The 18,671-nt window shown below is 43.1% G+C and overlaps 1 protein-coding gene across 1 annotated transcript; it reads right to left on the reverse strand.

Moving 5' to 3' along the window:
• Window positions 1-15,385: 15,385 nt before the first annotated feature.
• Window positions 15,386-17,778, reverse strand: sox1b (SRY-box transcription factor 1b). The gene has a single exon (XM_069164126.1). It carries the CDS (start codon window positions 17,417-17,419, stop codon window positions 16,364-16,366), a length of 1,056 nt encoding a protein of 351 aa, XP_069020227.1. The 5' UTR covers window positions 17,420-17,778; the 3' UTR covers window positions 15,386-16,363.
• Between the last annotated feature and the right edge of the window lie 893 nt (window positions 17,779-18,671).

The following is an 18,671-nucleotide window of genomic DNA, read 5'->3' on the forward strand; positions in this document are numbered from 1 at the left end:
TAATGAACGGATTATTTTTTTAGAGTAACTTTAGCGAACAACATTGGAATAACTTGTGGAAAAAAATGTGTTGACTATTGGATGAGAGAAGTTGAATGGGAGTCTACGGAGTCGGAGGCTCTTTGGAGCCGACCTCTGACAGCTGTCGGTGGTATTGCAGTTTATGGCACTTTGTCGTCATTTTTCAGACCCAGACGCTGCGTCCACTTTTATATACAGTCTATGATTAGAACATCCTGCTGCACTTATATAACGTTAATGGCTTGCTCAGTTGAATCTGGTCAACAGTATAAATCAACAGGAGGAGAGGACATGTAGGTGGTGAAGGGGAAGCGGTGCAGGTGACAGGTATTTACTGCAGTTTGGGCAAACCTGCAAACATCAGAACATGATTACAGTAAGCTTTATGGCTTTCTTGTCAGGCTTGCTGCCTGCCAGATGGCTCCTGGCCATGTCTCCTCATGTTCAATACATGAAATTTGACAGTGGATGTCAGAGCTGTGGCTCTCAAAGCAGGACTCCTTATTTTGGTTAGTCATGGCTCTTTGCAGAACCCTCACAGAGTCTTCTGATATCCAGTTTGTAAGAGAACAGGTGCCAGCTCATGTACCAAATCCTGAACAGTGCAGAGCAGAGGACTGTTTCTTGGCTGGCAGCAGCTAAGGTGCCGGTCTTGACTGGCGTCGGAAGTAAGAAGACTGCACCAGGTCTGTGTGTCAGTCTTTTAGATATATCAGTACATGAAGGTAAGAGGTGAAAACTTCCCTTCATTTTACTTAATTTGGACACAAAGTGCAGTTAATTAAAAAACTAGTTGTTGGCATGCAGAGCAGCCAAGTCAGACGACGTCAGAGAAGTCGCATGAAGGTTTTCTGTAAAGTGGTGATCAAAGACTGTCAAGCCTAAAAAAACCATTTTCCGTTACTTTATAGAAGCTGTGCTGTCCGTCTTTTCCCCGAACGTCGCCCTCATCTATTCATCTTCCTCTAATCTTCCCTCTTTCCCTCTCATTGTCCATCTCCCTCCGTCTCACCCCCCCCCCCATCTCTCTATTCTCCTCCTTCAGTGACAGTAAACAGCCCTCCTGCTGTGTGTCTCCTATTACAGCCTCCATCCTGATTCCCTTCTTTCTTCCATCCCTTTTTTTTTTTTTTACCCCCTTTTCTCTCTAACCATCAGTCGCTTGGCCTAAAAGCTAAAGGCCCTCTCCAGACACGGGATAAAAAAACATACAAGAGGTCCAGATCAATCAAAGGCCCTAAAGAGGAAAGTGACGACAACAGCGTGATGACGATGAGGTGCTTGTGATCGTGATAATGGCAGAGGCAGAAAGAAACCTCTGATGATCTTTAACATGACAATAGAGCAATGATATAAACATTATTGGTGATGGGGACAGTGATTTAAGTAGTCTAGTTATGCTAAAGATGACTTTCATCATTGACCAAAAGACAGGAAGTTTATGATGACCATTTCCTTCTAAAAACATCGAGTAAATGTTGAGTTGGATTACATTTTTTCTATGAATCAGCTGCATCAGGAAGTGGTTTAATGTGAACAGGGATCGTTACCGTCTGGTGTCGATGGACTCTGCAGGAAAAACAGGCAGAAAAATCAACTGGAGTTTCCGTTTTCCTTCGACGAGCTCTTCAAAATAGCAAACCAGGCTGTACTCATCGACCGTATTGTTTCCGAAAAGCCTCTGGCTCCATAAACTCCCGTTGCATTCATTAGGTAGCAATATTCTACGTTTGTACAACTGCTGTTGAGCCGTAGAAAGGTTTTACACAGGGCACATTTGGTTTTCAATTTCACCTACTTCCAATTTACCTCATGCCAGGCGTATGTGTGTGTATGTGTATGTGTGTGTGTGTGTGTGTGTGTGTGTGTGTGTGTATGTGCATATCTGCATATTAAAAATGTACCCAGCAGAAAATGTAAAATGTGTCACATTGCCCCTCAGTAGGGGAAAAAAAAGTGAGGAAAAATCACTCGTAATTCTCCTCATCTCACACTCTGTGGGGCTGGAGGACATCCTGCAGGGCGCATGTGGACGCACACACACACACACACACACACACACACACACACACACACACACACACACACACACACACACACACACACACACACACACACACACACACACACACACACACACACACGGCCAGGTCAAAGGCCCAAAGCGTCTGTGGCAACTTGGAGGGCTGGAATAATGACTTCTATAATGTGTCCCTACAGCGAAGGAGAGTGAGAGCGGGCCGCCGAGGAAGAAAGTGAGAGAGCACTTTCCTTTCCACGACTGTAGGAGTCCTATTGTTGATCGCCCTGCGGGAGCTTTTAGTCCTCGGCTCCAACTTATCGGCTGACCAACCATGTGGGGTGGATGGCTAAGAGGACGCGGGAAGTGGGGGGGCGATTGATACAGTAAAATGCCCTGGCCGTGGAGGGCTTGGAGGCTTTTTGTTTTTTTTTGGTGGGGGGAGTTTTGTGAGCGAAGAGGTCAAAGTTACAGTCGATCGGCCTCCCTCCCTCTCTCTGCTTTTCTTTTCCTCGCCTTTTTCCCCCTCTCTCCCATCGGCGCCATTGATCTATTTTTCAGTTTTCTTGCTTTCTCGACTTCACTGATGTTCAATGTGATTTTTTTTTTATATTATAGGCACCTGCCAACTGAGCATTAGGAGAGACACACACACACACACACACACACACACACACACACACACACACACACACACACACACACACACACACACACACCTCTTTTAAGTGGCTGAAAATAAAATGATTTGCTGTTTTTCATATCTTTAACATAATGAAGAGAAATGTTTTCATATTATCACAAGGCCAGTCATCAGCTTAATCTTTATAACCCTCCTCACATAGTCGTGTTTTGGAGCTGACTGACGTTCAGCTGTACTTCTCCTACTTCAGATCAGTCTGACTCTCTGGATGTATAATGCTGCTGTAAACCTGCCACTACAGGAATATTCAGTCAGCATTTTCCTCCTCTTCTGCCGTCTCTGTTACCGTTTTGTGAAACATCCATCGAGCTAGAAACCTCCACCGTCATCACGGCAGGTTTTGACAAACATTTGGATCATGCAGTAAAGCAGCCTGCTTGTTTTGTTTCTGTCGTTTGTTTCTGATAAGCCATCTTATCTCCGGGGTTCACCTCCTGTCGTACAGCACCACCAACACAAGTCCACCAACACAAGTTCCCAAGTTTAGCTTGATTTGAGCTGTGCTGTCAATCACTGGTGGACAGATGATTTCCTCTTGGGTTTACCGAAGCTGTATTCGTCATTCAATACAGCAAACCTGCATACATGACTCATCCTCTCTTGGCTTGGCTGCTGGTTATATTAGCTCCTGCACCTTAATCGTCTACATTTATTACTGCTCCTGTGAGCGAACATGAGAAACAGGTGGCAAAGATTTGAGTTCATCTGCTGGAAAAATGCTGCTGTACACTCGTAGAAAAACCCAAAACACTTGAGAAAAATAAATCAGTGGCTGTTTTTCATCTTTTCTGAGAGTTTTTCGACAATATGAAAGTACACAGTATCAGCTGACTCATGCATTGAGGTTATGGTTGCAGTTATGTTTTAGTTATGAATTAGTCTCCAGGGAATGAATGTAAGTAGGCGGTGTTCTCATGCCATGCTGCATGCCTGTTTGTGCTCTGTGCATGCGCTATACGCAGAGGAGCTGTGCTCCCATGCATGCATTGTATATATGTGTGTGTGTGCATGTGTGTGTGTGTGTGTGTGTGTGTGTGTGTGTGTGTGTGTGTGTGTGTGTGTGTGTGTGTGCACGTGCGCACAGCTGATTAGATGATTATTTCTAGACGAGATAAGTGGGTGAAATAGAGACTCTGTTGACTGCTATTCAGGTAATCAACACACACACACACACAAGTCATGCCACGCCATGCCAGATTGCATTACCTGTCCCTTTTCATAGGCACATAATGAGATCATGGAAACCCTAAACGGATGGATGGAGGGAGAAAGAAAGATGTAGAGAAACGTAGTGAGAGGAACAGAGAGGAGAAATGACTGAAAGAATAGGAAACGTTTAAGGCGGCTTTAAGTTTCAGGATCAAAAGAACAAAACAAAAAAAAAGTTTCCAGCATTAATAGTGCCATAATCTGTCTGTACGAATATTTACAATCCTGTTCTATTCATGTCTTTTCCTTGTATGCAGCACAGTAACATGGAGAGAAAGTAAATGATGGTAAACATAGATGGAGTGAGATGGAGATAAACAAACAGAGAGGGAAATCTGGCTGCCTGTCAGCTCACTTCACTGTGTCAATTTGTCCAAACAGAGGCAGCTCAGGTTGCATTGGAAGGCCAAGTAACAGGAGATCTAACAGACCACACCTATGCAACAGGTATTAGCCTCTTCCCCTGCTTCACATGCAGTCACTCCTGCAGCTGTACTGAGTGTGTGCACGGTGGCTGCTTCTCTGCCTCCTGTAGAAGTGAAGCAGGTGACTGTGTCGTGTCCATTTAAACAGAGAAATCAATTGATTGTTTAATCCGCATAGACTCGTCATAAAGGTTAATAGTTTGTGTGTTGCAGAGTTGCAAAGTGCAGCAATTTTGAAGTTCAAGTAGCAGAATATTTGACCTGAAACGAGAGTTAAGGCTTTAAGGCTGTAACAGGAGGCCATGATTAATACAGTATTTCCTCTTGTTCTCGGTCTGGTGTGTTGTAAGAATGCGTCAGCGTTAACACTGAGTATTATTAGGAATTTATCAAATATCTGAAGACAAAGGAGCTAATGCATGTTTGAGTGTCGACTTACTGCTGATGCTGCATCTTCATTTATAACACGGCACTGATTAGCTACAATCAGAGGTCGGGACACGGAGACATGCTTGTTATTTACTCGACCAAAGAACTCCTGCAACACCTTCATCTCCGTAATTATCTGTTTGACTCCTCTCCGTCGCTGATTGACACGATGCTCGGTCTCAACGGGGTCTTTCTCTCGGTGAACCGAAGAGGAGCAGCGACTGAGACCATTAACGTGTTCAGTTTTATGTGACGCAAAGAAGTCGAGCGGCTTTTAGGACTGTCGTTGGTGGGAACTGAAGGAGGATGTCAGTTGTTTGCTTTCGCTTCCCGTGCCGACGTTGGTTTCTTTTAACTGTGACCAGAATACGGTAGCTGTAATTTTAACAACGGTGACAGTGGACACCTTTTAACCTCAAAGAGTGACTCGAAACCACATTTGGAGGCCCGGTTAGCACGAGCAGCGATAGCCATCACGACAAAGACGCGACAGAGCGGTGATCTCTGGGAAGAGCAGTGCATGAGCAACAACACCAGAAATACACCAGGATGCTGAAGATTAGCAGTTTCATCTGCCAGCGTTTCTTTAATCTCAGCGTCGTGTGAACCGGGATGCCAAACCTGCCAGACTGCCGTTCTGACGGATTTCAGACGTTACAGCCGAGGAGACAAGGTGGCTTCCTGGACACATTTCTGCCGCTGCCTCCACGCTTCATTATGCAGCTTATTCTCCTCGTATTGCCCTCGGTTAACAGGCTGATGCAACAGTCAGCAAGCTTGCTCCTTCTCTCCCCTCCTCTCCCTTCTCTCTTCCTCCTCATTGACCTCCTTCTTCATCCCTCCTTCCCTCTTCTTGTCCCTTATTATTTCTCTTCTGTCCTTTCTCAACATGTCAACCTTTTGTCACTGTCCACCTGTTTCTTCTTCCTTTTTATTTTTTTTCCATCTTTCTCCGCTTGTTTCCGGATTCATTTGTCACTTTCTCTTCTTTTCTCGCTTCATTTCCTTCCCTGCTTTCTTTTTCCAGTCATTCCTTCATCCTCTTTTTATCACATCACACCTCTCCTCCCTCCTTCTTGCTTCCTCTTTTTTTTTTCCTCCAGTCTTTCCATCTTTTATCTCGTCACTGTCCTTCCTTCTTTGCATTCTTCCTTTAATTCTTCCTCTCTATCGCTCTCTTTTTCTTTCTCTCCATATTTTTTTTCTGTTATGGAATGTGTGATGAGCCTCCAGCTAATCCCATCCCTAAAGCACCTTAGCAACGCTCGCTAAGGGAATTTGAAGGGAGCTACAAAAAAAAAAAAAATAATACACACATATACACACAGACGTGCACAAAGCCCAGCGAGCAGCCCCCTATTGGCAGCAAGTGGATCCAGGGATGCACTAATACATCTTCAAATGTGCTTTTTAAAGCGTTTGGAAAAGCTCTGTCGGTAGGCGATAACTCCCCACCGGTTAAAGGATGGATGCTCCCGTTGTGTTTCAGCGTCGCTTTTCCCTCCTTCTGTTTCTTCTCATCCTTCCACATCCCTCGCCATGCCCCCCCCCCCCCCGCCCCGTTCTCTTTCTCATCTTCACCAACCAAGTTGTCTACTTTAAAGCAAAACAAGAAAAAGTTTGTGTCTAAACAAGAGCTGCTTTGTGTAAAGTTTCCTCCTGAGGATGTTTGACACGAGTGTCGAGGCTGCATGCTGCGCTCCATCTGCTGCAGCTCTGCAGCTAACAAGGCTTTTACCTTATTAAGTTTACTCGTATTCAAATCGACAGGCATGTATTGACTCATAATGATGAACCTACGGAGATTCATGGTGAACAAATTGAGAAAAGGTTCCTTAAATTCACCGGCTGGTTGAGGTCATAGGTCAGATAAAGTTCATGGATTACACTGGAACATATTACCGAGGAATGTACTGATATGTCTTCTGTAATCTACCGAGTCCTCTAATCATTCGTACCTGCTTCTCTTCAGCACGCTGGTGGACAGGCGCATATCCCAGCATGCATTTCATCAGTATTATTATTATTATTATTATTATTATATGTTTTTACCTTCTGATGGACTTTACGTTTGACTTCCAGCAAAGAAACCAGGTTCAAGTAAAACATATTTTACGTTGAAATTTGGTCTAATCACAGTAAACAGATTAAGCAGTATAGGTGATAAGATTAGCGTGTGTGTGTGTGTGTGTGTGTGTGTGTGTGTGTGTGTGTGTGTGTGTGTGTGTGTGTGTGTGTGTGTGCACGCTCACATTCTGAGGCTATAATGAGAATCTGTAAATACCCTCAGACTGAATCCCTCTCCATGTTTAATCTGAGTCCATAACTACTGGCTGCCAACACAGATCATCCCCCTGCGCTCGCACAAACACACACACACACACACACACACACACACACACACACACACACACACACACACACACACACACACACACACCTACACACGTGCGCACACACTCACACCAGACACGGGGATATCAATATTCAATATGTGCAACATCCACAAATGACACAAACAGGAAATACATGTATAGATGAGACCATATGTTCTGACAGATCATTCTCACACACACACACATACACACACACACACACACACACACACACACATTAAAAGACCTACATAAGTGGATCAGGGAGGTGGGTGTGTGTAGGAAACTTCAGCCAGGCTATCGCTAACAAGCATGCTCCTCTCTCTCTCCTTTATACAGCAAATCCCTCCACTCCACGCCAGAGATTAGCATATTGTTTAATGCACACACACACACACACACACACACACACACACACACACACACACACACACACACACACACACACACACACACTACACTGCTGTGTATGAGCACACAAAGCTGCATTGCCCGAATGAAAAGCTGAAGTGTGCATGGTCACTGGTGGGAAATTTTCTCTCAGAAAATAATGAATTAAAAGAAGTAGTTCCTCTTTGACAGCTGGCAGAGAAAAATGTTGAACTCGCAAACAGTCGATTTATTTCCTCTGAAGTCTTTATAGGAAACGACAAAACAATATGTTTGGTAAATAAACATGACGGTGCATTTTACTTGTAATTTCTCTGCGTCTCTTGCAGATAGTTGAGGCTGCAAATTTGCAAAGTAAACAGTTTTAATAGGGAAACAGTATTTTAAGGGAAGTCAATGTTCATGTTTTTATCAAGTCGTTTGGAAGGATATATAACTCTTAAAACTTTGGTCTTATTTTTATAGTTTTGGGCATTAAAGTAATCAGTAATATTAAGATTATCTTCAAGTTAACGGCTGAGATCTGGAAAAAAACCTAAAACTTATGACCCCCACTGTCAGGTGTACACATCCATCACAGTGGCTTCCTTATTCAGCTTCTTCCTTTTGTTAAATAACACATTTCTTCCAACATTTCAGTTTAACCTTCAGATTCAGTGGTTCAGATAATCCGGTTAACCTGTTGGCTTCTTCACAGACTGTGTGTCTGATCCTCTGACTGCTCGCTCTCTCTGAAGCAACGAGGCCCTGATGTCACATCTCTGCAGTTTATTTGGTGAATACAGTGTTATCATAACCGACGGCGTCAATTACGACCTAAGTGTTTGTACACCGGTGGACTAAGAAGTCATTTTTACGATATTTTCCACTGCGAACAGGCTGCAAGACAGAAATCTTTGACTGTAACAGGTGAGCAGTGATGATTTACTGGAGCTGCAGAAAGGATGTCATTTGGATGTGGTGAGGCTCAGTATAAAAGCCATTCCTTCACTCTGCCTCTCGCTCTTTTCCCTCTATGTAGCGCGAACACACACACACACACACACACACACACACACACACACACACACACACACACACACACACACACACACTGACAGACAGCCTAAGTAGTGTGACTAATGGCTCTCTGCCCTGTGTCTTGCCTTGCATACCCCGGGTCAACTGGCTTATAATGAGTCACTTTCACACAAGTGTGCACAAACTCAAAGACTCATTTAGGGCTGATGTGGAACTTTGTATGAAAGGATTATTGTTGTTGTTGTTGTTAGTTGCTGTAAGTCATATACATTTTATATCACTGCTTGTCAAGATGTTTCAAATGTTTGCACAGAGTTTTTCTTGTGCTCGGTATAAAACTCAAACTGATTTGAGAACATTGCAGGTGAAGCAGAAAAGCAAAAGTAAGTGCAGCAGAAATCTTTTCTCCTCAAAAACTGTAAAATAGTTTGTATTGTCAGTACAATGTCCATCCTAATTAAAGCAGACATGCATGGTTACCTTTTACTTCAACAATTCGAAGTTTGCAGTGAACAAGTTGAATGTGCTGATTAGGCGAAAACACGCAAAAATGATAACGTCAGTCATAATATGGTGGTTTCAAATCAAATATTAGCCTGGTCCTCAGCTGAGGACACGAACATTCTGTCCTTCACCTAAAATTAAACTCTGTCCATGCGGAGAATCCCCACTGATAACTGTAAAGGTGTTCAATAATCGGGATTTTAGTAGAGTTGATCTAAATGTTCATTTATTTTATTTCAGTTGATTTGCATAAATTAAAAGTCTTGAATTCGGACTATAATTTATATCCTGAAAATATCGGCATTTGCTGCTAAATACAGAGATCTATAGAATATGAACACACACACACACACACTGTTCTCTGCAAGTCAAATATCACTTAATAATTACAGCACCATTGCTGATGAATGGCACTAATTGAGCGGTGTTTTTGGCGGCGGTCTGGCAGGAGATTGGACAGATATGAACCAGATCTCACCTGCAATCTGCAGATGACAGAGTTCCTCTCTGCAGAGGTGAAGGGACGAGAGCGGTTCATTGGCCTCTGGGCTGGCAGGAGACCTTTTAACTCCAGTGATTACCTGAGCCTGAGCTGCAGTTGTAATCATGTTAGCGTTTCCCGCTCCTTCCTTTTCTCTCACCCTCGCTTTTTTTCTTTCCTCACCAAAGTGTCGTAACCCTCCAGGAAAGGTAGCGTGGTGTTTGAGGTAATTGGCTTGAGGAGACCTCATTTCCTGCGTTAACATTTGCTTTAAGGGTAGAAACAGTGAAGCCGTTCCAGCTTTTCTCTTGCTGCTACATTTAAGACTTAAGACCACCAATTTCTCACATTTTGTGTTCAGTATCTCTAAATGTTGCATGTCCTTCGGAGGAAGATGGTAGTTAATGAGATGGATGTGAATATCTAGTCTTTTGAGTCATGAGTTTGGGACAATAAGACTCTAATGTGCTTTATTTATACACTTTACAAAGGTGATAACTGAAAACATGAAGTCAAACTGGGTTTCACAGGAAGCTGTCCAGGTGCTGAAATAAGCAACATGCCAACACAAAGTAATACAAGCAAATAGTTTTCATTGATATTGTCCTGGTTTTTTTTAAATGTTCACAACATTTAAGAATGAATTAGTCCCTTGTTGTTTATTTCAGCACCTGGACAGCTCCCTGTGGAACCCACTTTCACTGCATCTTCTCCATTATCACCACTAAGGAATATTGTTCTTAAAATACGAAGCAAAACATTAGAGAACGCCGTCCAAACATCTTCATTAAGGCATCATCTGATCATCAGATTTATATTTATGTATTTTGTATCCAAAAACAACACAAAGATCTAGTCAAGCTTAATATTTACCTTTTACTAACTCCAGCTAAGTGCAAATACCTCATGTGTCTTGTTTTGAATGAAAACAAAGGAGATCATTACTTATTAAAATGTTCCTGTATGAAACCAGATGAGGCACAAAGAGAAATGTCTGCATCCATGGTTTCTGAGAGCAGCAGTTTAACCTCTGGATGAGACTACCAGCTGGAAGTGTTTTGAAAAAACAAAAAGACAACAAGTATAACAGAGACGGGCAGTACAACCTCGATGGTGAACCCCTAACATGCGGGAAAATGGTGCAGGCGGGTAAAACGTACAGGGGGAAAATCTACATTTAACACACAGCGACGAAGGAAAACAAACAAACAGTATAATGTGAAGTGAAGCACAAACGCTCTCCTTATGGTTCCCAGTGGACCAGTTAAGTTGCACTGAAGCATCCAGACGATGTGGGGTGATTAGACTATAGGTCCCCGGGGAGATCCAGGGGGTGCTCCCTAATTGATTGTCATGAAAGGCTGTAATTGAATTGAAAAGCACAGAAGGAACAGGACACCATGTAGTCTGTGGCTTGTTTTAAAAAATAAAAAAAAACTCTGCCAGAAAAGTAGTGAGAAGGATGAGATGTACGTTTGTTATTGTCTTTTTCTGATTAATACCTTCCAATGTAAGGCTGTAGTTTGTCACTTTTTTTTAATAACCACATATCGTGTCATCTTTTTTATTGTCCTTCTGTTTCCCATTTTCATAGGTTGTTATTTACCGTGTACGTTGTGGCTGTGATATTTTTTTACAGTCGACGCTCAGTACTATATGGAGAGACTGACTTCTGTTTTACCTCGACCTTGGTTGCTTGGAGTAAACAGAAAAACAACCTAGTAAACACTAATAAATGCATTAAAAAAAAAAATACCAGTAGAAAAGGTGTGGAGTTTGTAGACGTATTAACAGAGAGCTTTATCAAAAATAAAGTCCTCATGTAAAGACTTAAAATGACAAAGTGATACGAGGCAAGTTATTTCTTGATATATAGGCTATTGCAAACCCGAACAGTAAAAGGACTGATAGAAGAAAATGAAACCGAATCAATGCATGATTTAACAGGCTGTTTTTGCAGTCTACATTTTCCAACCTGCAGAATATAAACAGAAAAGTGAGAAGACATTAATCAGAAAGAAAATGCTCATTGTTCTGATTTTTATGCATATTTGTTCAATATTTTACAAGATCAAACTTGTCCTCTGTTATCGTCACTTGATGTCAGTCAGTCAGTCACAGTGAAGCAAAATTCAATCAAGAGTCCAAATGAGTTTCTGCCTTTCTATATATAGATTTGCTTTTACACGTTACTTTTAATTTAGCTTAATTTGTTCTGGGTAATTGCCTTTAATTTAGCGATCATTTTCCTCTCTTATTTTACTGATCTTGTCAGAATAAAGCCTGAATGAAGCCTGTTATTAGGAGAGAGGGAGTCTGAGTAAACTTGATGAGCATCTGTGTGTTTGCTCTTTTTTAAATGTTTCTAAAACTTCAGCAGTGGCTGATCGCGAGAGAAAACGAGGCAGAGTGTTGAGACAGCAGCAGAGACTGATGGAGAGAGTCAGACAGAGCAGCGAGGCTCCCTCAGCACCAATAGGTCTGCTTTTGGAAAGAGAAGGGGGAGGGAGGGGGCCCTCGGATTAAGAGGCTGAAAAATGGTTAAAACGTGTCAACGTGTAATTGCACGATAAGGCCCCCTCGCGAGGAATCCGTTGGCCCCGTTGCTATTTTCTATGGCGTCCCGGCTAATCTCCTCGCGCCACATTCAGTCTTGTGCAATCGGTCCCCCGTAATCTCCCATGACAGAACCGGGTCCAACGACAGAGGTGAGGGTTTTTATAGGAGGAGAGGGAGGGAAGCATGCGGAGGCGTGATAAACTGACGCCGATTATCCACGTTCAGGACACCAGGAGCACACGGGATGGGGGGGCGTGGGGGTGCACGGGGTGCACGGGGTATGGAAGTGCCAGAGCAGCGGTGTCCAAACATGTGCCAGGCGGAAACATGAGGAGAGGGTGAAAAACCTGCAGGCACACGGCCGCGGAGGCGTCCGGCCCTCAGCCTCCCCGAGGACGGGAGCATCTGGAGCCGCTGGACCAGACGGAGACGTCTTTCTTACAGCTCAATCCCAAATACTCCTCACAGACTCTGATTAGTGCTGGAGATCCTCATCCTCCGGGGATGTTTCATCTTACCTGAGCTCCATCAAATCACATCAGGACCTGATGATAATAAACCTGATCATTAGACTCATAATTCTTCGCTCCCTTCAGACACGTCCTGCAGGGAAATCTCTTGACATACCTTCAGGTTTAGTGGATCGCAGCTCCTCAGAATAGCTGTGGCTGAATCTTTCCCCTCTTCTGCGATCAAAAAGTCCAATCAGAGCAGCATTCAGAGGCAATCAAAGCAGGCGCATCACAATGAACAAATAATCATAGTATCCTCCTGAAACAAGTTTGTGATGAGCCATAATTAAATGGTCGAACACCTTTTCTCTTTTTGCTCCTGCTAAGATACATTTTTAAATTACTTTTCCTTCCCTCGAGGAAATTCAGTTTATAAATACTCAAAAAAACTATATAATAATAATTTAAAAAAAAGAGATAACATCTCTGCCTCTTTCTCTGAGACATGCACACTTAAATTCATCAAAGGAGATTTTTAAACATTTTAAATGTTACCTGATGCCCTTTTTAATGTGTTTATGAAAACTTTTTTACAGCCTCTCAATCTGGCCGTCAATATCCTCAACTCGTGGACGGATTAATCAGTTATTGATCAGTGAAATGTGGTTTAGACTGACACTTAAATAGTCTTTAAATGGCATATGTGAGTCAGCTTTTGATAGAAAATAATCAAAAATGATAATGCAGTTAAATCTATTTTTCTTAACAATTTTATTGCTTTAAACTTAAATTATTCTCATTTATAGGTTTGTTTGGTTTTATTTTATTTGTATGTTTGCAGTCAATAACTTGCCTCTGTGTCACTAAGTTTTAACAAGGAAAGTTGTCAGAGGAAGTGTTAAGGAAACCAAACAGAAGACGTGTTATTGATTAGACTCCTACTGAGGAGCTCTGAGGTCTGTGGGATCAGTTCAGATCTGGCGTTGTGCCTCTGGCTGCAGAAACTGGACACTTGCACTGAGTCCCAGAGGACAGGAAGTGTCCTCTGTGGGATTCAGAGGAGGTTGGGAATAAAATGTTATTGTCTCCTGTGGATTTTTATCGTGAATTTAAATCCAACTTTTCTCCGGCTGCTGATTTATATGAGTGTATATTAGAGTACATTTGTCAGTTTTGGTAGCAGCCCATGAGAGTGTTGCGTTTAATGAGTTCAGCCTGCGTTTGACACGACCGTGTGCTGGCTTTCTTTTGGTTTTCTCCTGGTACTATAGTGTGTTGTCCTGCTGAGAACCTTTAATATTCCCTCTTTGATTCATATGTTTGTGCATTACTAACATTTTGTGTCTGAAGATGAAGTCCTTCTGCAGTTTTTTTGTTTTGTTTTTTATCAAAGAGCAAACCCAAAACAAAAAAGTACCCTGACAAGAAATGGATCTAAAAATAGGAATGACATGAGACTGTATGCATTAAATACCTTCAGTTCAAACACCTGACTTCCCTGGAAACAGCTTTAAGGGATTTGCATCCACACTGCCCTCTTGTTTTGGAGTTCAGACCCGAGTGGGAATTAGTCTGATAAAACCAGGGGTGTTGTTTGCCCGGCTTTTTGTTGGGGGTGACCCCCGGGCTGCCCCCCGCTTCCACCACGACTAATCCCCATTCTCCTCCAACACAAAAACCTCCTCTCTTTGCCTTCTCCCTCCTCTTCCCTCCCCACCCCGGGGCCTCCCCTGATTCAGTCATCAAATTTAAAGAAGGAAATAACTTAACAACCGTGATGATTACAGGCAGGAGGTCAGGAGTGTGGGAGATTCGAAGGCCGGTGTGGAGGTGGAGGGACTCAGGCGAGGGTGAAGTGGCCCAGTTGAAGAATTAGTAGTTCATTGATCAGCAGATACGCTTGTTATCAGATGAACTTGTGCTTCAGAGGTCATGACCTTTCAGGCAGGTTAAGAAAAAAACCAGCAACAACAGAAAATAGGATTTCTTGGCTTGTGAGAACAAATGATCTAATTAAATATAATGTTTTAAACAGGGGTGTGACTGTCAAGTGTTTTATATAATGCAGGTTAGCCAAACTGAAGAAAAATATGATGAATGTTATTGCAGAGTTTGATAAAAAAAAAATGATAAGTTAATTTAGTCTGATACGACAGATGAGTTCATATTTTAAGTGCAGGTGAGTCCATAAAAGAAAATACATCAAGGCTATATCATGTTGAAGGCATTTTCACAACTTGGATGAAAGAGAGAAAATAAATCGGCACAAAATGACTCATAAAAATGCAAGGTTATGGTGTGTTTTGTATTTTGAAAGTATCATTATGTTTTATCATAATTTAATATTGGAAAAAAAATAGGAAAATGCTTTAAGCACTTAAATGGAGAGTTACTAAGAAAAAGGCCTTGTTTTAAATGAAAAACAGAACTGGAAAATTGTTTTTAGGCAAATATTTTGTACATTCCTCAACTAAAGCGTTGTAAATTACCTAATGACAGAATATGGGATCAGACTGTAAATATTATCAGGTCTTAAATATTGAGAGTAACGACTATAATAAATATTTTTCACGTAGAGTGATCATAAAATTCTAGGGCAGACAACTTCAAGACAAACAATAAAAACATAATTCAAAAACATTAGACCCATATACCCTCAATTTAACCTGACCAATTATAATGTCTAGCATAAATTGAAATTAATGTAAATATATTATCCCGATTAATTTGACTCTTTCAGAGTTTTTTCTGCCATCTTGGGAAGAAAACATCAATAAGAGTGAAAAACAAAATATGATCATGTCTCACTGTTTTTAATAACAACAATAATCTGTTAATAGCCGGCTGATACACAACATCCTCTTTACCTCAAACGTCAGCCTGTAATGATGGAATTATTATTTTTTTTTTTGTCATTTCCATTTTTCCCCAGATTTTTACTGCCTTCATTGATCAACCCACTTGCCAGCGTTTTAAAATTCAATTCAGAAAAAACAAAGATGCAAATAAACTGCTTACATGGCCCTGCTTCATATGCAAAATATTAATGAAAAAAAAACAAACTGAACACATCTAACACTTTCTCCAAGACAGAAGAAGTTCTTGGAAATTTTATTAAACTCGGCGTAAAATTGTTTCATGTTAAACCCGAAAATGTGGCTTGGCATTTTGTAAATTATGTACAATTTCATAAAAGCGTTTTCAGTAGGCCTATTTATTCACAATTTACAAGATCTTACAACAACAGAAACAAATTCAAATTACACCGACTGACTCACATGTTTACAAGCATGAAAACTGGAAATCAATTTCAACTGCAGCCTAGAAACTTTGTGAAACATCCTCCGCACCGCCCTCCGTTTATTCTACGCTCCCCTCGTTTAACAGCTTTTTTTTTTTTAATTTTTTTTTTAATTTTTTTTTTTTTTTTTAGGATCCCTTAAACACACCGCTGGTGCTTTTAATTCCACAGAAAATTCGGGGGGAAAATAACCTTCAAAATGCACCAGCCTTCACGGATTATCATTTAAATCGCGTCAAAACTTGGCATGCTCTGTTCCTGAGAGCAAAAGTAAACCGATGCGCTTTCCTTTACCTCGGACAGACAAAAAGATCCATCACTGAAAGAAAATAAAAATAATAACAATAAAAAAAAGTTTGTTCAAAGTGATTGCATTTTTATGGCTATAACCGCCTATAATTTACAATTCATCAGCAGCTCGCGCCCACATCTAGTTTAAATATTTGGTTGTGGTTTGTAGTGCTTATAGTACATTTAAATATGAGTCAGAGGAACCGTCCCGTTTACCGGAGTGGAGACGCTGCTCTGGTAGTGCTGCGGGTGGAGCACGTGCAGTCTGCTCTGAACGGAGGAGTCCCCCACCGCCTCGCCGGTCGGCAGATACATGCTGATCATGTCCCGCAGGTCTCCCGTAGGGCACGGCGGCGCGCGCCCGGTGGAAACCGGAGGGCTCACGCTTGGCTCAGATTTCACAAGGGACCCCAAAGTCCCTCCGATCGCTCCGGACACCGGGGACACACCGGAGCTTTGGTGCTGGTGCGTGTAGCCGGTGATCCCGCCGTAGCCCGGTGGAGAGGCGCTCATGTAGCTCTGAGAGTTTGAGATGGGGCTGTAAGATAAGGCGCTCATGTCATACCTGTGCACGGGCTGCGGGTTGTGCGGGTGGTGATGCGGGTGGTGGTGGGGGTGGTGAGGGTGAGCCCCGGTGCCCGGGTGTTGCGAGTACGCCAGCTGCGCCTCCTGCATCATGGCGTGCGCCGCCGCCGCTGCAGCTGCCACCTGGCCCGAGTACGTACCGTTTGCCCAGCCGTTCACGTGCGTGGCGTAGCCCGCATTGGCCCCTGCGTGCCCCCCTACGGGGCTCTCCAGCCGCTGCCCGCCGCCCATCCCTACACCCGCCGAGGAGCCGAGGAGACCGCCTGCCAGAGAGTACTTGTCCTTCTTCAGCAGCGTCTTGGTCTTCCTCCGCGGCCGGTACTTGTAGTCCGGGTGTTCCTTCATGTGCATGGCCCGGAGCCGCTTCGCCTCGTCGATGAACGGCCTCTTCTCCGCCTCGGTCATCACCTTCCACTCTGCTCCCAGCCGCTTGCTGATCTCCGAGTTGTGCATCTTGGGGTTCTCCTGAGCCATTTTCCTCCGCTGGCCCCGGGACCAGACCATGAAGGCGTTCATAGGTCTCTTGATCCTCTCCTGGGGGACTTTTCCTCCGACTCCCCCGCCTCCTCCTCCCGCGTGTCCCCCCGGATTGGACGGGTTGGTCTGGGGCACCACGGGGGAATGCAAGTCCGTTTCCATCATGATGCTGTACATTCACCTCGTCTTGGTAGGACACCAGTCAAACACACAGAAACATTCAGGCTGCCCCGCGCGCAGCTAAAGCCCCGGTGAAGAGTGGAAGAAGCTGATGAAAAGCTGCTCTGGTTCTCGGGATGAAATCCACTCAGAGGAAAAGCTGCTCCGCACTTCCCCCTTTGCGCCTTTTTCCTGTCATCCACGAGCGCAGAGAGGAATGCAAACCGCTTGTTTGAGCTTACTTTGGTTGATGCTGGACTGGGAAAAGTTACCGGAGCGTGCCCGGGCCGCGCGCTCTGACAGCAGCTAAATGAGCGAGAGGCGGCCAATGGAGAGGCTCGAGCTCAGACGTGATTTGCATGCAGGGGATCGAGGTTCTGGTGACGTCGGAGCGCTAGACCTAAAAATGACTCCCTCTCTGTCATCTGTTTTGTGCGTGCAGCTAAAAAAACGCACAACATGCAAACAGTTTGATTCCCATCATTTTGCGCATGAGCTGTGCTTCAGACAGGCAGCGGGGCCTGATGTCTGAGAATCAAACTGAATCCTTCTGCAGCAAATACAACTCTATAAAAGAGGCTGTGCTGGAAGCAGTATAATTCAATTAAAATCAAAATGCAGTAAATGTGGCAGCCTTATATGATTTATCTTAGCTTTAATTATAGCATGTACAAACGGTACCCAAATGGATAAATACTATTTATTGAATAGGCTTGTGCTTTTAGTCTATTCAATACAGGGAATATAAAACAGGTGGTTTATAGCCTTACAAAGTAAAAGTCACATGTTTTTGAGATTTAGAATAATAATTTCATATATTATGACACAAACAGCTCATAAAGATTTGTGTTTTAACTGTGTTCCCCCTTATTTTTTTATTTTTTTTTTGTCAAACTAAGGGTTGCACAGCCTCCTATTCAGAGCCACAGGTGCTTTTCTGTTGTGCCCGTTGCTAGGAAACAGGTGACTGACGCCCGGAGCACGTGCCATTCAAAGCGCCCCTTTTGTCTGTTCCACCGGCGCTGGGCGGCCAGCAAAAGAAAAAAAAACCCTGCAGTAATCCTTTAATAAACGTTAGAGATGTTACAGGCTTGTAATGATCACGTTTTAATAAACTAATGAGGTGTGATGCAGCCGCGGGCCGCTGACACAGGCCCGGGACACACACTCCTGTTGGGGAGGAATCAAGGACGATTCAGCCGAGAACTTTACCTGAAGGAGATCTCATTTTATTGAACTTGTGAGACAAAAACATATAAATCAAATATTC

Source organism: Embiotoca jacksoni, unplaced genomic scaffold (genome assembly GCF_022577435.1).
Source record: "Embiotoca jacksoni isolate LCO1_2020_lvr unplaced genomic scaffold, fEmbJac1.0.p SCAF_30, whole genome shotgun sequence".
Taxonomy (NCBI): Eukaryota; Metazoa; Chordata; class Actinopteri; family Embiotocidae; genus Embiotoca; species Embiotoca jacksoni.